General features: G+C 32.3%; 1 protein-coding gene across 4 annotated transcripts in view; it reads right to left on the reverse strand.

The window, feature by feature from the left end:
* LOC138698063 (hypoxia-inducible factor 1-alpha-like) overlaps positions 1-16946 on the reverse strand; it is a 512524-nt gene that overhangs the window by 273424 nt on the left and 222154 nt on the right. For all 4 annotated transcript variants that reach the window (XM_069823756.1, XM_069823755.1, XM_069823754.1 and 1 more), the window contains exons 3-4: positions 7983-8128; positions 6026-6208 (exon numbers count right to left, since the gene is read on the reverse strand). In XM_069823756.1, coding sequence (XP_069679857.1) covers positions 6026-6208; positions 7983-8128 — 329 coding nt within the window. The remainder of the gene's footprint in view (positions 1-6025; positions 6209-7982; positions 8129-16946) is intronic.

Raw genomic sequence — 16946 nt, forward strand, 5'->3', positions numbered from 1 at the left:
TTTTCGTTTTGAGATGTTCCATATTCTAGCTGTGAAGCAATGAACGAATACCATGGAATGTAAATAAATACAATACAATACAATACAATACAATACAATACAATACATATATTTCATATCTAACCTTCCCTCTAGTTGCATAACTGTGTACCTACATGAGTAGCAACAGAACTATTAGACAGACTGAATATTTAATTCTAGAATTTCATAATTATTTCCGAAATGCTACATATTAAACAAATTTCATGAAGTGGAGATCAAAAGCAACGATTAGCTCAAAACTTTAATATAAACATTCCTATATGAAGCAGCTACTGGATTGGCCTGAATCTAGTATGACCTCGAATATAATACGACCCCAATATTCAGATGTTCTATACGGAGAAATAAAAATATTTCAATACAATACGATCTACACTTTAAATATGGTATGTTATAATTTATAAAATTTAAAAATCTACAAATTTAAAGCTTCAATTCAAGTTTTCAGTTCCAATGTTCAGTAACATCATCTTCTGGTTATTACTGCCAATTTTCTTTTTTTTTTTCTTCTTCATCACCATCACCATCGTCGTCGTCGTCGTCGTCGTCATCGTCATCGTCATCGTCATCATCATCATCATCATCATCATCATCATCATCATCATCATCATCATCATCATCATCTTCTTTTCTTCTTCATAGATTGAATAGTGCCTTCTTCAATACATAATTATTAGAAACTCATTTCTAATACTTTTAACTTGTTTGTTTCTGCGAGACTACTTTAATACCCTAAATTTTAACATTAATTCATCAAATTACCTATTTCTGATCTGATAATAATTAACAGTAACTTATAGTATAAGAGAGTAAAATTAGATTTTATTCACTAATGGAAAGTTTAGCTCCCGAGGTGAAGCTGAGGGCAAACATTTTTTTTTAATTCACTACTATGAGTAAAACCATTGTTTAAGTTGGCACGGACCACGAAACAAAGACCAGTTTAGATGGCAGTAATGGAAAAAAGAACTAAATGTATCATACATCTGTAACATTAATATTTTAACTGTTTGTATTACTACATATAGGCCTATATCTACTAGCAGCAAATATTAATGCTGGACAAGCAGCGTAAATCAGCTGGTACAGTCCGTGCACCCTATAAAGTAGACTTCTTTCACGATTGAAAAGGTAGGCTGTGATTATAATAAGTATATGTAGGCTTTGACATGGCTATCTTTATGCAAAACAACATCGTACTAGATTTAGATAATAAGTAAAACCAGTAAAATGATACACAATTATATGTTCTGCACATACAATAATGCGACTACTCCTTTGTTTATCATTAAATAATGTAATATACACATCATGTCGCCTAAATCCTTCAACTGCTAGACAATAACAAAGTAAGTAAACAAAATACGAGTTGAATTGTAGCACAGCTACAGTCCATATTTATTTAGTTATTCACAGTAGGAATCCTTGCCTGTCCGAGAGCTTTCACAATTGCGAAGAGGCTAATTATGAAAGAATGGGTGTTCGAGAGAGCACACACTAGGCGATACTTAAAAAATTTGTCACATTTCTCATTTACATTTGAGCAAAAAATCTCCAATTAAAAAACAAGCTCTTTCGTGACAGCATGAATCAACAGAAGTAAAGAAATCCTTAATTTAGATCTTCATTCATGCAAGAAATATATGAAAAAACTTTCTGCAGAACTGGAAATCCTGAAATCAAAGCGTGATAAATAACTTTCTTTCCTGCTTTTGTTGGAGACTTTTTTTTGTTGTTTTCGAAATACTGAGACACTACCAAAATTTTTTTTTCGTATGTGGTCTTTCACGGACCCATATTGTCAGAGTTAATTTCTTCTCAATTGTAAAAGGCCATTCTTAAGCCATTACTGATAACCATTTAACAAATGACAAAATCAGAAAAAATCAACTGTTTAAAACCATATCTTGTGAAAAATGATGTAAATAAGAATGTACGAAGTACACAAGTATAGTGTACACCAATATTAATTCCCACATATGATCATTTTAATAGAATGCTTGATGAATTATTCTAACCTTGACTGTATAAAAGAATTTAATACCTAACACTGTATTATTCCTTTACTGTAATCATGAATATTTCTCATGTTGTATATAGTATATTGCAATGAAGTATTGAGGACTGTAATAGAACCACTTTTGCACGTTTAATTTCATTTTCATTATATAAAGCCTACATCATTCGACTGATACAGCTTTTGTGTTGCTTTGAGAAGTTGCAGCGCACGAGAGAAGAATAAAGGAGTTGTGGAGAGAACTAGCAACTACCAATTACAGTTATGTAACATCCTGTCCTACAGAAATTAGTGCAATCTAATGCTTCAAACATTATATAATCAAGTCACTTGCAGTCAATTCTTGATGCATTGAACAGCACTGCCACTGAAATGAAGTATGACTATTTTGCATTGTAGTACAGTATATGTAATGCCAATATTTGCAACAAAGCATCCATAACTAAATGGGTAATTGAGCAGGATAAAACACTGTCCAATGAAAATGATTCTACGGTTCTAGTACTATACTGGTATAGTTTTCATTCAATGCTACATCTGCATTATTTGTTTGCAGTGTAACTGTAAGCAGTGCACAGAAAATATATTTGTCAAGATACTTAATTTACATATAAAAATATAAATACGTTTTAATTCACAACAGATAACTCTCATTTTAGAATTGCAATAAAATACAATACTGTATGATACTATACTTTGTAGGAGCAATAAGAAATTTAACACGAATATAAACATATAAGCATTCAGAAAAGAGGTGTAAAAGCATTCAATAACGTCATTTTTCAAACTAAGATAACTTACACAATACGAACAACAGTTCTGGAGAAAATAATAAATTAAAAAAAAAAACAGTTTTTATGCATATATACATGTGCCAGTGGTTTCATTTCCTTATACACTGTAAGTGGCACTTCAGCATTTTTATCTGTATGAAGTTCTTGCTACAAGTATGTGATACACAATATCTACTTGCACTGACTGGGAAGAGTGGATGCTTCGTCATGCAGTTATTGTAATAAGATGAAGGAAAGAAGGAATGGTAGTCGAAGAAAATCTGTTCCAATACCATCTTTGTCCACTATGAACTCAGTGTGTACTAAAACCTCTTACAGATTAACTTGGTTGTTGGGCATGAAAGACTCAAAATATAATATTAAATTAACTACCAGTACTTCTGAAAGTGCACCAATCTCAAATATATGAATATCTTCCCTTTCGATTGATACAGTATCTGGCGAACTTAAGTACTGTACACATTATTTTATCGTGTCTTCTACAATACCAGTATTGATGTTTTTAAAGCACTTTATTAAGAAGTTAATTTTATTAATTCTAACCACACTTCTTTAAAAATATGTTATGAATCATAACCACACACAATGAAATATTATCAGTATAGTGAAATTGAGTGGACAAGGAAATTAGTTACGATTAAATTTAATTACAACTTAAACTGAACAGAAATTCGTTAATACATTTCATAGTTCTGCTACGGATTTCCACTTCTGCTACCAATTTAACAATTACAATAAATCAAGGACAAATGTTGAATGATAGCAGAGGAAAATTTGAAACCTGCTTGCTAATTACATTAAATCAATAATTTGGATCTTATATAATGTGAATTCATGTCTCTGATATGGAAAACTGATACGCTAGCTACTTGGTTAATGAAACATCCAATAATAATTTATAAATTACACATATTAACTTTAAACAGAAATTGAAGATTTACCCGGAATAAGGATGTAAACAACATAACTGTAATTCATGTTTCAGGGGAAAAGAAAATAATTTCAGGGGCATATTTCATTAGACCTGTATTTACTATCACAACCATTTGACTAAACAAGGATACAAGTTCATTCAGTCACTGAACGCAATAATTATTGTTATAAATAAAAACTTTAAAGTTACTTTTTCCACCTACATCACACATTTCAAGAATCTGATGTTACATCCTTTTTCCAGGGAGGTCTTCAATTATACCTGCATTCCATACAAAAACACCGTTCCAAGACACTCAATTCAATCTAATGATCCTGTTGATGAAATTTTGTTCCCTTACATGTAAAAGTCTTTAAAATTTAACCTTGTTCACCAAACAGGTCTAAATGAAACTAATTCATTACAGGTACTCAAATTCTGAATCCTGTAAAAGTCTAGGCATAAGCAAACTTTGGGCTTATTAACGAGTTATGAGTTTTATATAATAATGCTACTTCACTATTAAATAACAAATTTAAGGGATTTGGCTACATTATTGTTGGAATTATCGTATATACAATGTTGAGATGCACTTGTAAGTCTTCGGCAGTGATCTATAATGAAATTGTACAAATAAAATGTCTAGAAAATAGTACTAACTAAGAAACTAACTTCAAGATATTTGCTTCAGCCACAACAAAAATTAGTAGTCTTAAACCAGTTCATCAGCCCAGCTTTAATATATCCATTTCAAACTGTATCTGTGGATCTGATACCAAAAACTTCCTCATTAAAGCTGACAATATGCTTAAAAGCGCAGTAAAAGAAATATTACAAATGCCAGATGACACTCCTAATAGCATGCTGTACACAAGTACCAAATATAAAGGACTTCAGTGATGCACGCTACTTGGGAAGCCTATCTGCAGCAACATAAATACCAAGCTAGAAAAACCTAAATGACCAGCACGTTAATGCTGTACAAAACTACGAAACTATAAGAACCCGTTGCTTGTCAGAATTGCAAGTGAGCACAGATGAGGCTACAGGATCCTTGAAACAATTAAGACAACATTTTCGGCACGAATTTAAAACCTGGTGTGCACAGCCCCAAAAAGGAAAAGGAGTTGTATTGTTTGCAGTCAACTCATGGATCATCAAGCATGAAGGATTATCAAGTTCTGAGTGGAGAGAAATTCTAAAAATGAATGCGATGGTGGCACCAATACGTTCTCTCTCTGGTCGCTCTACAGACACAACCTACTGCAGACACGGCAGTGAGATGAAACTTTACCACATGTGCTTGGGAGTTGTCCAAGGAAAAAGTACGCAGAATAAAATGTCACAACACCGTATGTTCTATGATCACAGATGCACTTTGATAAAAAAATTTAGAAGTCCACCAGGAAGGTCACTGTATTGCTGATGATGGGAGCAATCATAGGATTGATGTCTTAGTTATAAATAGGAATAAGTAAACAACCGAAATAACAGATCCTACGGTAAAATTTTAAATCTGAGCCACTCAACCATCTGAAGTGAAAGAAAAGGAAAAGAAAAATCTTTGAGCCTATGATTCAGTACCTACGAAATACAACACTGAAAAAATCACAGTTACCGATCTCTTCTTCAGAACGAGAGGCACCATTCCGAAAACCTTTGTACAGTGGAGGGCAAAATACAAGCTGAAGAGAGAACTTCAAGATGCCATCATGACCACAATAAAATTTTCTGTAACGATATTTCGCCAGCATCTTTATGGTGAATACTCAATTTAAATCGTACTAGTTCTATTTTTTTCTTATACAGTATGTCTCAAAATATTGAATCAGACTAATAAATTAAAATTAAATTCTCATTTCCGAATTTCAATAATTATGATTCATTATCAATGAAATTATCGTGCACAAATAATTTAAATCTTTCAATGATAGTTCCTGGTATTTCCATACAGAGATGAAAAACAGAGTTTAAGAGAATAATGAAAGTCTTAAAATAAAACAGAGAGTTAGCAGACTATTTTCCTTGTTTCAAGTTATTGTGACTACAAAATTTCATCATTACGAAGACAAAAGTATATTCTGTTATTGTTTTACTACTATATTTTCTCTATATAGTATCATAGACAATGCAAAATTCTGAACTCGATTATTTACAAAATTTGAAGAGGACAAGTGCACACATTTTATTATAACTCACACACTGTCCTGTTACATTACTGCTGAGAGAACACTGATACAAAAAATATAATAATCTCACCTTATAAGTAGCTGATTTAAGATTAACATTTCTGCCTTTGCTGGTCAGTGTGCATTTCATGCGGATAAAGAAAGAACGAGGAATGACAGGCAGTAGTGGTGACTTGATAGACAGTATGTCTCTTATTTCATCATGGTCACAAGGATGGCTGAATTCATAAATACTGTGTCCCATCAAATCAATCTGTAAACATAGAACATAATACACATTTAATATGGCACTTTCAACTAACATTGCTTTATCTGCTGCAAGCTGTTGGGAATGGCACATTGAATTTCCACTTTGATGCTATCTACTAACCAGTCTGTAAACATGTGTTGCTCTCTAGTGGCAGGTTTTTCGAAACAGTAACTATATCTGCATCTTTCTAGTGAAGGTGTTTTCTATTATCTTATAATCGAGGAAACCACCAAAATCCCCATGATTTGAAACTGAGACCTCCTGAATGAGTGTCCAGTATCTCAGCATGAGACATCTCGCTAGCTGACAACTTCTTATATATGCTCAAGAAAAACTGCTACTGTCAAAAAAAAAAAAGTCCCCATACAGTGTAGGATGAAATACAATACTATAATTGTAATTTATATGATGAAAGTCGGATTAGGCTGAGAGAAATATTTACCAAACACAGAATGTACATAAGCACTAATGACATTAATTTTCAATTAAAGATTGGCTCTGCCATCACTGGATATGATTCATTAGCTGGCAAGGAAAAACGTAAAAGAGTTTATGCTGTCATAAGAAGGATGGAATGGGGAAGTTTATATTATGTGTAAGAGCATATTTTACTGCTGTATATTCTTAGCAAGTGTCACATACACTACTACCAACATTTGTCGATAAATGATAATTAAATATTAATTTTGTCACTAGATATTAAAAAAAAAAAATGTTTTATTTTCTGCAAAATTATGACAGTGTGCAAAAAATTAAAAAAATGTTTATGTTCGAGAGAAACTGGAACTCAGGCATTACAGTTACAGACTTTGTTATTCATTATTCTTATATCACTTTACTTTTAGTAGTCTTCTCCTTTTCCTCTTCTTTCTGCATATGTAAAAAATTATTTAATGTGCACCAAAATATGAAGATGAAGTTTCGTTAATTTCTCATTATACATTTTGCATGTTTCACAACACTTCAGTTCCTTTGTCATATTACGAATGATGTTATAATTTGTAGTATATTTTTTTTTTTATTATCCAAGAGACAAAATAAATAACATTATTTAATGGTACAAAAAAACCAATGGTTTACTCACTCGTTAAGAAATGTGCTTATAAATAAAGAAGCTAATCCTTTAAGAATTAGACACTTCACAAAGTATAGTGATTAATGATTATGTTGTAGGATAAGCTCAAGTCAATCGTGAAAGTGTAAAGTGCATTGTGAAGTGCAAAATGCATCTTGAAAACATACGAAGAAGGAAATCTGTTTTTACACAATGGAAAAATACACCAGACACAATACTTTTCCGTGTGGATATTTTCAGCAAATTTATACAATGAATAACAAACTAAAAACTGGTAGGAATAAAAATCTGAAGCGCAGACAAATTTTGCTCCATCTTAATCCAATAAAAGCTATTGGAGTAGCTATACTCTGTAACTAATGAAATATAGTTTCCTAGTCACATGATATCTAAAACATCCCCCCCCCCCGCATTTTATTTAAATTTTAATCGGAAAGACAAAAGTTTCTTATATTTTCGAATTATATTGAAATATAATATATCATATTTTCTGCTAAAAGGACCCACTTTCGACGAAAAATAAAATAGATGCATGTTTCCTATTGTATACAGAAGAGCTTTCATGCAAATATGATATTCAAACTATTCAAAATACATTTCTATGCCTTTGTGAAACCTGATCGTAATTATGTATGTTATGGACTATTATTTCATTTAAAATAAAATTTGAGTATTATAAGGTCTTAAAGTTAAATATCATACCTGTGTGATTCCAAGATATTCATTTATGTTCTCAGAAAGAAATATCATGTCACCATCTGCTGACACAACGAGCAGGAATCCCTCCAGAGCTCTGAGAAACAGCGGGTCATTTGTGGAATCCAGTTTCGCCTTACAAGTCTCTGGAACTAAGTGATGAAACAGTGCTTGTAAGTAAACTTCTGATTTTTCATATTTACAATTGAGGACCTGAATTCTAAAACATGCTAAGTCCAAAAAATGGAAAATTGAACTAAGCACATATACGATACTGTTATGTCTCAGGGTACGATATCGTACGTTAAAAATAGTCTACTATAGTCGCGTCGCTGTTATTTCTGCCGTGACTCCTCCTCTTTGCTTATGCCTTAGGAAGTGAAGGCTCTACAAAGTCTAGGTAGGTAGTATCGTTCGGTTTCTGTCAAGTTTATTGGCCTCATGAGAAACCACCTGCATTCTAAACTATTCTAAGTCCATGTAATTAGTACACATAGAATTTAGAAAGCACCAGGAGTTAGCATGTTTTAGAATTCAGATCCTCAATTGCAGTTTGTCTAGTTAAAGAATCACTATTTCTTTTGATCTAAATTTAGTAGATAATAATAATAATAATAATAATAATAATAATAATAATAATAATAATAATAATAATAATAATAATTCTTTATTTGTTCTGACAAACATAACAGATCATACCATAACGTAAGCATAAACAACAAAGGTAATAACGGACAATAAAACCGTCACCACTGCACAATATAAAGGGAAAATGAAATGTAATTTATAAATCAAATTATGACTGGAAGTAGTGCTTTGTAGATGCCATCTGATCATGTGAGTAGGCCTATACACTATACCTGTACTAATAATAAATTAATTACGTACGCTTATCAAACTATATTATACATAAAAATATACTTCACCCTAGATCATATATACTATGATCTGGGACTTCACACAGAACAACAGATTTGCAGATCACTCACATTTTGCAAAATGTGACGAACGTGAAACATAAATTGCCATTATACCTTTTATACTTTTCGCAACAATTCAGTTCCCTTTTCATGCTGAAAAGGTTACCATTTAAAGTTTATTTTCTCAAAAGTAACAATTATTTACTTGGCACTCAAATAAAGTAATAAGCAACGGTTCTCTGGATTGCAAAGAAAAATACACTCTGTATAATAAAGAAAAGTAAGATATTTTGCTGGATCTATACATTTTAAGATTTAAGTAGACATTAAGTCACTAATTTTGCTAATATTTCTACTCGCGTAATCGGTACTGTAACTAAGAGTGATATGAATTTTAAAATATGCTTGTGTTTCATGAGATAATTTTATTCGTTTTTCAAATAATTTATACAGTCATTCAGATCGCTATAAAACTAATTAATTCTGTAGAAATTCATCTACACGTAAAAAAGGTGGCAGATAATCCTTTAAGAAAGAGACTCCCTTGTCTAAATGCACAATCTTTTGTGCCATGGACTGTAAGAACTTGCGGTGAAATCCCAACAAAAAGTAAGAATAATTCGTATAATAAATTTCTTTCAGGAAATAATTTTTTATTCTTTACGAACTCTTATCATTTAGGTTGCCAGTTTATCACATGTAACTTGAAACATGAGGAAGAAAACAGTTACCCACATTTGACTTAATTAAATAGTTATTGTGTTCTGATTTAAAATAAAGGCTCGCTAATTTTTTAATACAAATTATTACATTTCATGTTCAACATTCCCCGACAAATTGAATCGCACATACTGAATAAGAACAAAATGTCTTAATTGTATACGACAAATCGCTACATACAAAGTAGACAGACAGAGACGGCATGTCCAAAACCATGTTATTGATATCAGGAATGCCGAAAGCAAGCATTTCCGTGAAAATTCCGAAATCGATTTTTTGAAGCAACACAATGCTTTAGCTTTATACTTCATATCATGAGCAAGTAAAAATTGCTCCTCACTTTACTTTAATAAAAGTAGAGGGAAGATTAAACTTTCCAACTTTTCATATACAGTATATGTCTCAATGCTCAGTTTCTATAATAATTTTCTTGTTTCTTATCGAAGCTCACGCATCTTATAAACTCGTATAATCTTATCCTAACATCTCAGTACGTTCAAATAATTTAATACCGAAAAGTTCATTAAAAGCAGAAATCACCTTTTTATTCACAAAATGTTTAATATTATTCATTACATCATATGCTTGTTAAAATAAATTAATATCTATATATTTCATTTTCAAATTTTCAGAATTAATATTTTTTAAAACATTGTACACACTATAAATTTTCAGTTTACATCTTCACATAGTGCAACATAGATCCACATCCATGGTGCGCAGAAGTAACATCAAAGGTGGCAAGAAATCTTCAATTTCGGCACGTTGTTCTTAAACAGAGACGCTATGGTCAGTGAGAGTATCCGGCTTTTTAAGTGAACATTTTACATCCATGACAGTCTGCGAGCCGAGACTCGTTTCTGTCTGTCTGTCTGTCTGTCCGTTCTGTCTGTCTTCCTCTGGCCTTGTCTTATGAAATCCTAAAATAAGCTTCTCATATGATAACAGGCATTTACAGACATAGGCGGAGTTAGAAAATATTGAATTCAAAAGATCTTTTTTGCTTTTGTTTATGATTAAGTCTCTGTGCTTGTTTAAATTGATGAAATGTCTTCAGATCATGTGTCTGGACTATAATATTTAGTTTAAATTTTTTAATGTATACGATTTCTATACCTCATTTGAGGAATGGAAGCACTGTAATGTTTCTCTTTAACAGTCTGTACTCGTGTGTTAGAAGTCTGCAGTGTTCAGCCGCCATCCACTTGGAGAAATATGAATTAAATACTGCACAACAATGCAGAAAAAAGAAAAGTGATCCCGGTATAATGTGTAAAGTTTACTGTAAACTTAAAGACGAGATTAAATAAAATAATTTAGAGTTTACATTTCATGTATCTTCAGGAAAGCTTAATATAAAAAAGTTTGTTAGCACTGTTACGTAATTTTATTAATGCATATGTGTTTCTGTACGAGAGAGAGGAAAAGATGAAGATTATTTTAAATTGTGCCCTATTATAATTTGCGGCAGATCTACAGTTCAAGCCCTACACAATTAGGTCCGAAACATCGCGGATATGGATGTAACACTGTAAGAAACATGCCCCCCGAAAAAACCTTTATTAAGTGATCATAATCCGATATACTGTACTGTACCACGGTCAAGCTATAACGGGGGGAGGAGGTAAATGATGTCCCCCATAACTCCGTTATATGGGGATTGTATGATTTTGCTTTGCCCCCCTTCCCCCAAGGAAACGGTTCTCTCTCCGCCTATGTGTACAGACCCAGAAACAAAATTTGGGCCACCTGAATTTTCCGCCTATGTGTACAGACCCAGAAACAAAATTTGGGCCACCTGAATTTTCAAAGTTCCAATTATAGCATACTGCGCATGCGCAGGATTTGTACCAGTACGCAATAATGGATACCCCATCTTATATACAAAATCCTGTCATATGGAACAGCTACATTTGAAGAATTTTAATTGCAAAGGATGCTTTTAGTTTATTTTTTTTTAAATAAAAGACGATATTTCATTCTAAATCATAAACAACAAGTGTTAGCTTATGTAACTCTCAAATAATTATTTAGAATTAAAATTAACACGCAGTGTAAAGCTGTCATTAGGAGTTCACGCAAGAGTGTTATGCTGCATTGTCAAGGTTGCAGAAGCAAAAAATATGTATATTCGTCCCTCGTCATTCACAGCATGAAAAATAAGAGGCATACTAGTATAAACTTGAAATAAAAAATAAAGTATGAAATATTACGGTTTCTGTATACCTAGCTATCCCTTTGGAACCTAAAACATAACTACAGCTACTGTGAAAACTGTGATACACAATGCAATGTCTGAACAGAATAATTTTATTATTGTTGTCCACACATAGTAAGTGTATGTTATCCCACTGTGAATTCTGCTTGCTAAAATTGAAGAACTTTAATTGCAAAGGATATTTTTAATTTCATTTTTAAAATAAAAGACAATACTTCATTCTAAATCAGAAACGGCAAATGTTAGCTTATGTAACTCTGAAATAATTATTTAGAATTAGAATTGTCACGCACTGTAAAGCTGTCATTAGGAGTTCACGCAAGAATGTTATGCTGCACTGTCAAGTTTGCAGAAGCAAAAAATACGTATATTCGTCCCTCGTCATTCACAGCATGAAAAATAAGAGGCATACTAATGTAAACTTACAACAAAAAATAGAGTATGAAATATTACGGTTACTGTATACATATCTATCCCTTTGCAACCTAAAACATAACTACAGCTACTGTGAAAACTGTGATATAATGCATTGTCTGAACAGAATTCTTGCTATCCACACATAGTAAGTGTATGTTATCCCACTGTGAATTCTGCTTGATGTATTTGAGCAGATTACGGCAAGGTACTGTAACACTATATCGTTCATCATTCGGTACTCAGGAAGTGCATTTCCTCATCTTGTAAATTCAAGAAAACCAGGGGATGTGCGTCATAATTTCAGAATTGTCGTCATATTATGTAGTATGAGAAATGCGATAACCTGCAGAACTGAAATTCTGTCACCACGTTATAAGGCATGCAGACAACAATATACTGTGTATATTAATAAATGAAAACCAAAATAATTCTCGACAATATGAGAACAAGTACTTCAGTTTCAACAATATACATAGGCTATAGATTCAAATAAAAAAATATATATTTTTGTGTAAAAAGAATAAAGTGTCTAGAATTTATAATACACAGACCTTTTATACTGCAATTGGAATATAATGACAGTTTATTATTCAGAAATTAAGCTGGAGGGGTGCAACCTTTTAAGATGAATAAACTGTATATTCGCTTCGAATAAAAGTTCTAGTAATTCATTCAGTTATTTGTACCGGATAAATAATCGAAAATGCATTAGCATAAATAAAGCATTCAATAAAAATAAACTAACATAATTATTTCAAACTTAATGTAAACATGTAAGATTTTGATCTTACATTACAAATGTTATGGAAAATGTGAAAAACATTATCACACGGCATATAATCATTTCTTCTTAGTTGTTATTATCACCTATGAAGCTTAAAAACTATTTTTATAGTAAATAAGAAATAATAGTCGCCATCAAAAGCCAGTAGTTACAAGTCTGTCATTAAATCAAATGTTCATCGATTCAAACTATTCCAGATTGGTAGACATTTTAAATGACAGAATTCTTTAGCATGATTTTCCTTGGACTGCTAGCAAAGTTGGGGAAACAATGTCATACATTTAAGGAATGTATCATAATGAGAAGGCTACAGGCAAAATTCAATTCTGCTTAGTCATCACTCCATCTATATGTATGTATGTATGTATGTATGTATGTATGTATGTATATATGTATGTATGTATGTATGTATGTATGTATGTATGTATGTATGTATGTATGTATGTATGTATGTATATGCAGCTCGCTATAAACATGTATGTTTCTTTGTGCTTATGTAATCAACTACATATATCACTGTCTAATCATTTGACCCGTTTTCTTCCAATTTTTCAGAGAATTCAGACAGTAATCGTCTTTACGAAATAGATGTAATATGTTAAAGTTTGTAATTCTGTTAAATATATATTTAAGTTCATCATTCTATAGACTATAAGTTATGTATCTATGGTGCTCGGCAAAAAGGGCATAAATCTTAAATTGCAAGGTTTTAGTAGAGCAACAGCAAAGTTTGAAGTAAAGACCAATATACATGATCAGAGCCAATATCATTATGATGAGCTGGAAATTTGACGCTCTACATCATTATGGAAGGGAATAGATATATGTCCTTTATATCACCTGGAGAAGTATATATTTTTTTTTGTATTCATACGGAGGTCATAATCCAAATTCTGGCTTACGTCCTTTTCACTAAGCACCATATATATGTATCACGGACTCGCGTTACGGAATGAGATCTGGTTCGAGTCTTTATGGAGAAGGAATTTTCTCAAGAAATTTCGGCCAGTGTATAGGACCGGTGGCCACCAAACATCGTGAAGAATTTGGGGAGATATGATAGATAGCGAAATTCAGTTTTGTAAATCAGCTATAACGGCTGAGGACATCATTGTGCTGAACTCACGTTACACTCTTTTCTAGTTGATCGTTCACCTCTGCTGAGGCATTTGGACGTGAGGTCAGCAGTCGGCTTGTCCCTCATAGATTGTCGCGCAACGATTATTATTATTATTATTATTATTATTATTACTATTATTATTACTACTACTATTATTATTACTATTATTATTATTATTATTAGTAGTAGTAGTATTATTAGTATTGTATACACAAACAAGACTGCATTACCGGTATTCAAAACACATAAAAGTACATCAAGAATTTGCTACTATTGATTGTTCAACGATAGTATTTTGTAAGAACTACAAAGTTAGACAAATACTAATGATTGGCTCATTGCCTCCTACTGCTTGGCAGTAAGAAGAACTTCAATTCTACGAACTTTATTTCTAAGGAGGGAGCGCCTATAAGATTGAATTCATTACTATTTTGTGTCAGGTAGTGATGATGATGATGATGATGATGATGATGATGATGATGATGATGATGATGTCGATGTCACTATATTTTGTATGTTGCCTTCTCAGTCAAAAATAACATTTTTCGATAAACTATAATGATGTGATTATATGGTATTGAACTCTCACATTATTTCCAAAGAAGAAGGAAACATGCTAAGAATTTTATCACCATTAATCTATCGTCCTTTGTTGAGACTGAACTACCGAGCCTCGGTCCCAAAGGCGAGCAGGATAACTATTCTACATAGTACAGACAACATGAACTATTAAATAATAATATAGTTGTCACAACAAAAACAGAACAGAAAAAATTTTGCTTATGTCAGAACTCATCAATACACGTGCACACATTTCACATGTAATTTTGATACTAATTTGTATAGTGCAATTAGAAATTTGTAGGTATTTTAAACCCAGAACAAAAAAAGGTGCTGAAAACATTGATTACGTTAAGGCGTTTCAAAATGGGGTTGAAAAAAAGACTAATGCGCTGAATAAAATTATCTACATATCAGATATGCGTAAGAAAGAAAATGTTCAAAAGTTATAACTAGGGGGCGGATGTTGATGACCTAAAAATTTACTTAAAATGATCATTAAAATGTCCTTAAACTAATGAAATTAAAATAAAATGACATTTAAATATTATTCACCGTACTCGCACCACAACTTCTTAAAAATTAGTCACCTTGTTTCAATCACTGCTCTGCAAATCTCGGAGAGAGGAGACAACGTCCAGGAATTTGGCTGAGATAAAGGAAAAGAACATGCGACAAAATGAAGGTTTTAAGGGAAAACTATAGATTTTAATGAGGCTTTACAATGTGTTTCAATCAGGGGTGGTCCATGTCAGTGTCTTCATTCTCTGTCTCCTCCTCCTTCCGCGCTTCACTTTTGTTACCAGATCTTCCAGTTGAGGGAGTGTGAGTGCCAAAACAAATTGTGGGCGCAGCGTGCATTCTTGCAATCTCTGTGTTAAAAATACTGTCTACTACAGTAGAATCCTTACCGAACCATGTTGAGGACACAACGTCCTGTCCAGGACACAGCGAAAGTTTCCCCACTTCCAAATATAAATTCTAAAGACACCCTCATACCGACAAAAGAACAGTAGCGATCAAAGCCCTCTGTTTAAGTTATGTTAAGTTTAACTAGGCTGCTGTCAAGCATTTCATATTACTTCCGTTGTGTGAAGTGAAGCCTTCAATGGAATGAGGGATGGATTTTAGAGTCTGTTCAAAACTATTAAACTCCTACTTCACTGTTATTCACTGATTCAATAGGCCTATTTGATTAGAAAATGATCTTAAAGTTCTTCAAAATATTAAACATGACCAAAAAAATGCCGAAAAAATATATAAATGACCTATTAGTTCAAAAACGTCAAATAATACAAAACATGCAATATAAGAAATTATTTTTTTGCGTTGATATTAACATAGAAAGGATTTCTATATTAATAGGTATCGTCCTAATGTGAAAAATAAGAAGATGACTTTTCACCAACATCCGCCCCCTAGTTATAACCACTAAAAGTAATAATATCGCTAGGAATGTTTTACAACTACGTAACACCTATCCTATCCTATCCTATCCTATCCTATCCTATCCTATCCTATCCTATCCTATCCTATCCTATCCTATCCTATCCTATTTATTTTTAAAGTTTTCATTCCATTAACCAAGTTACCGAAATTATTTAAGGAATTCTTCCAAATGGCTTGTATTGCTCTATTGTAACTGAAGACCTCGTTCCAAAAACAAGTTCAGTTCAAAGTAACTAAAATATACGAGTTGCGAAGTTGATACATACTATCACATTATACGTTTTATTAGTTTCGCAACAATTTAGTTCTTTTCGTATCATGCTGCGATTGTTATTATCTTTCATGCTATATTTTCTTAAAAATCTATTATTCGAAAGGCATACATAAATGAAGGGTTCAGATCCATAGTGGGCCAAGCGCCATTTATTAAAAACGAAGAAAGCAATGGTTAAAGTTAAGTGAATACCACAGTTTAATGAAGACTGACATATCATTTAGTTTGACTGTGTATATTTTATATTACTTGCTATATGTTTCCATTGAATTATGGTAATAACTTCATTTTAACCTTTGTTTTCTACTGTTTTAGTAAATGGCGCTTGGCCCACTATGGTTCTGAATCCTTCAAATAATTCAAAATGCATACAAACAAGATTAAATTTCGTTTTCGAGATTGCACATAAAATCAGCGTTTCACTCATGTATAACAAATACGTCCATGACAAGCAATAATAATCCTAAATAATGAGGCACTCTCCACTAGAGTGATACCTGGCTTGGT

Source organism: Periplaneta americana, chromosome 4 (genome assembly GCF_040183065.1).
Source record: "Periplaneta americana isolate PAMFEO1 chromosome 4, P.americana_PAMFEO1_priV1, whole genome shotgun sequence".
NCBI classification, from domain to species: domain Eukaryota; kingdom Metazoa; phylum Arthropoda; class Insecta; order Blattodea; family Blattidae; genus Periplaneta; species Periplaneta americana.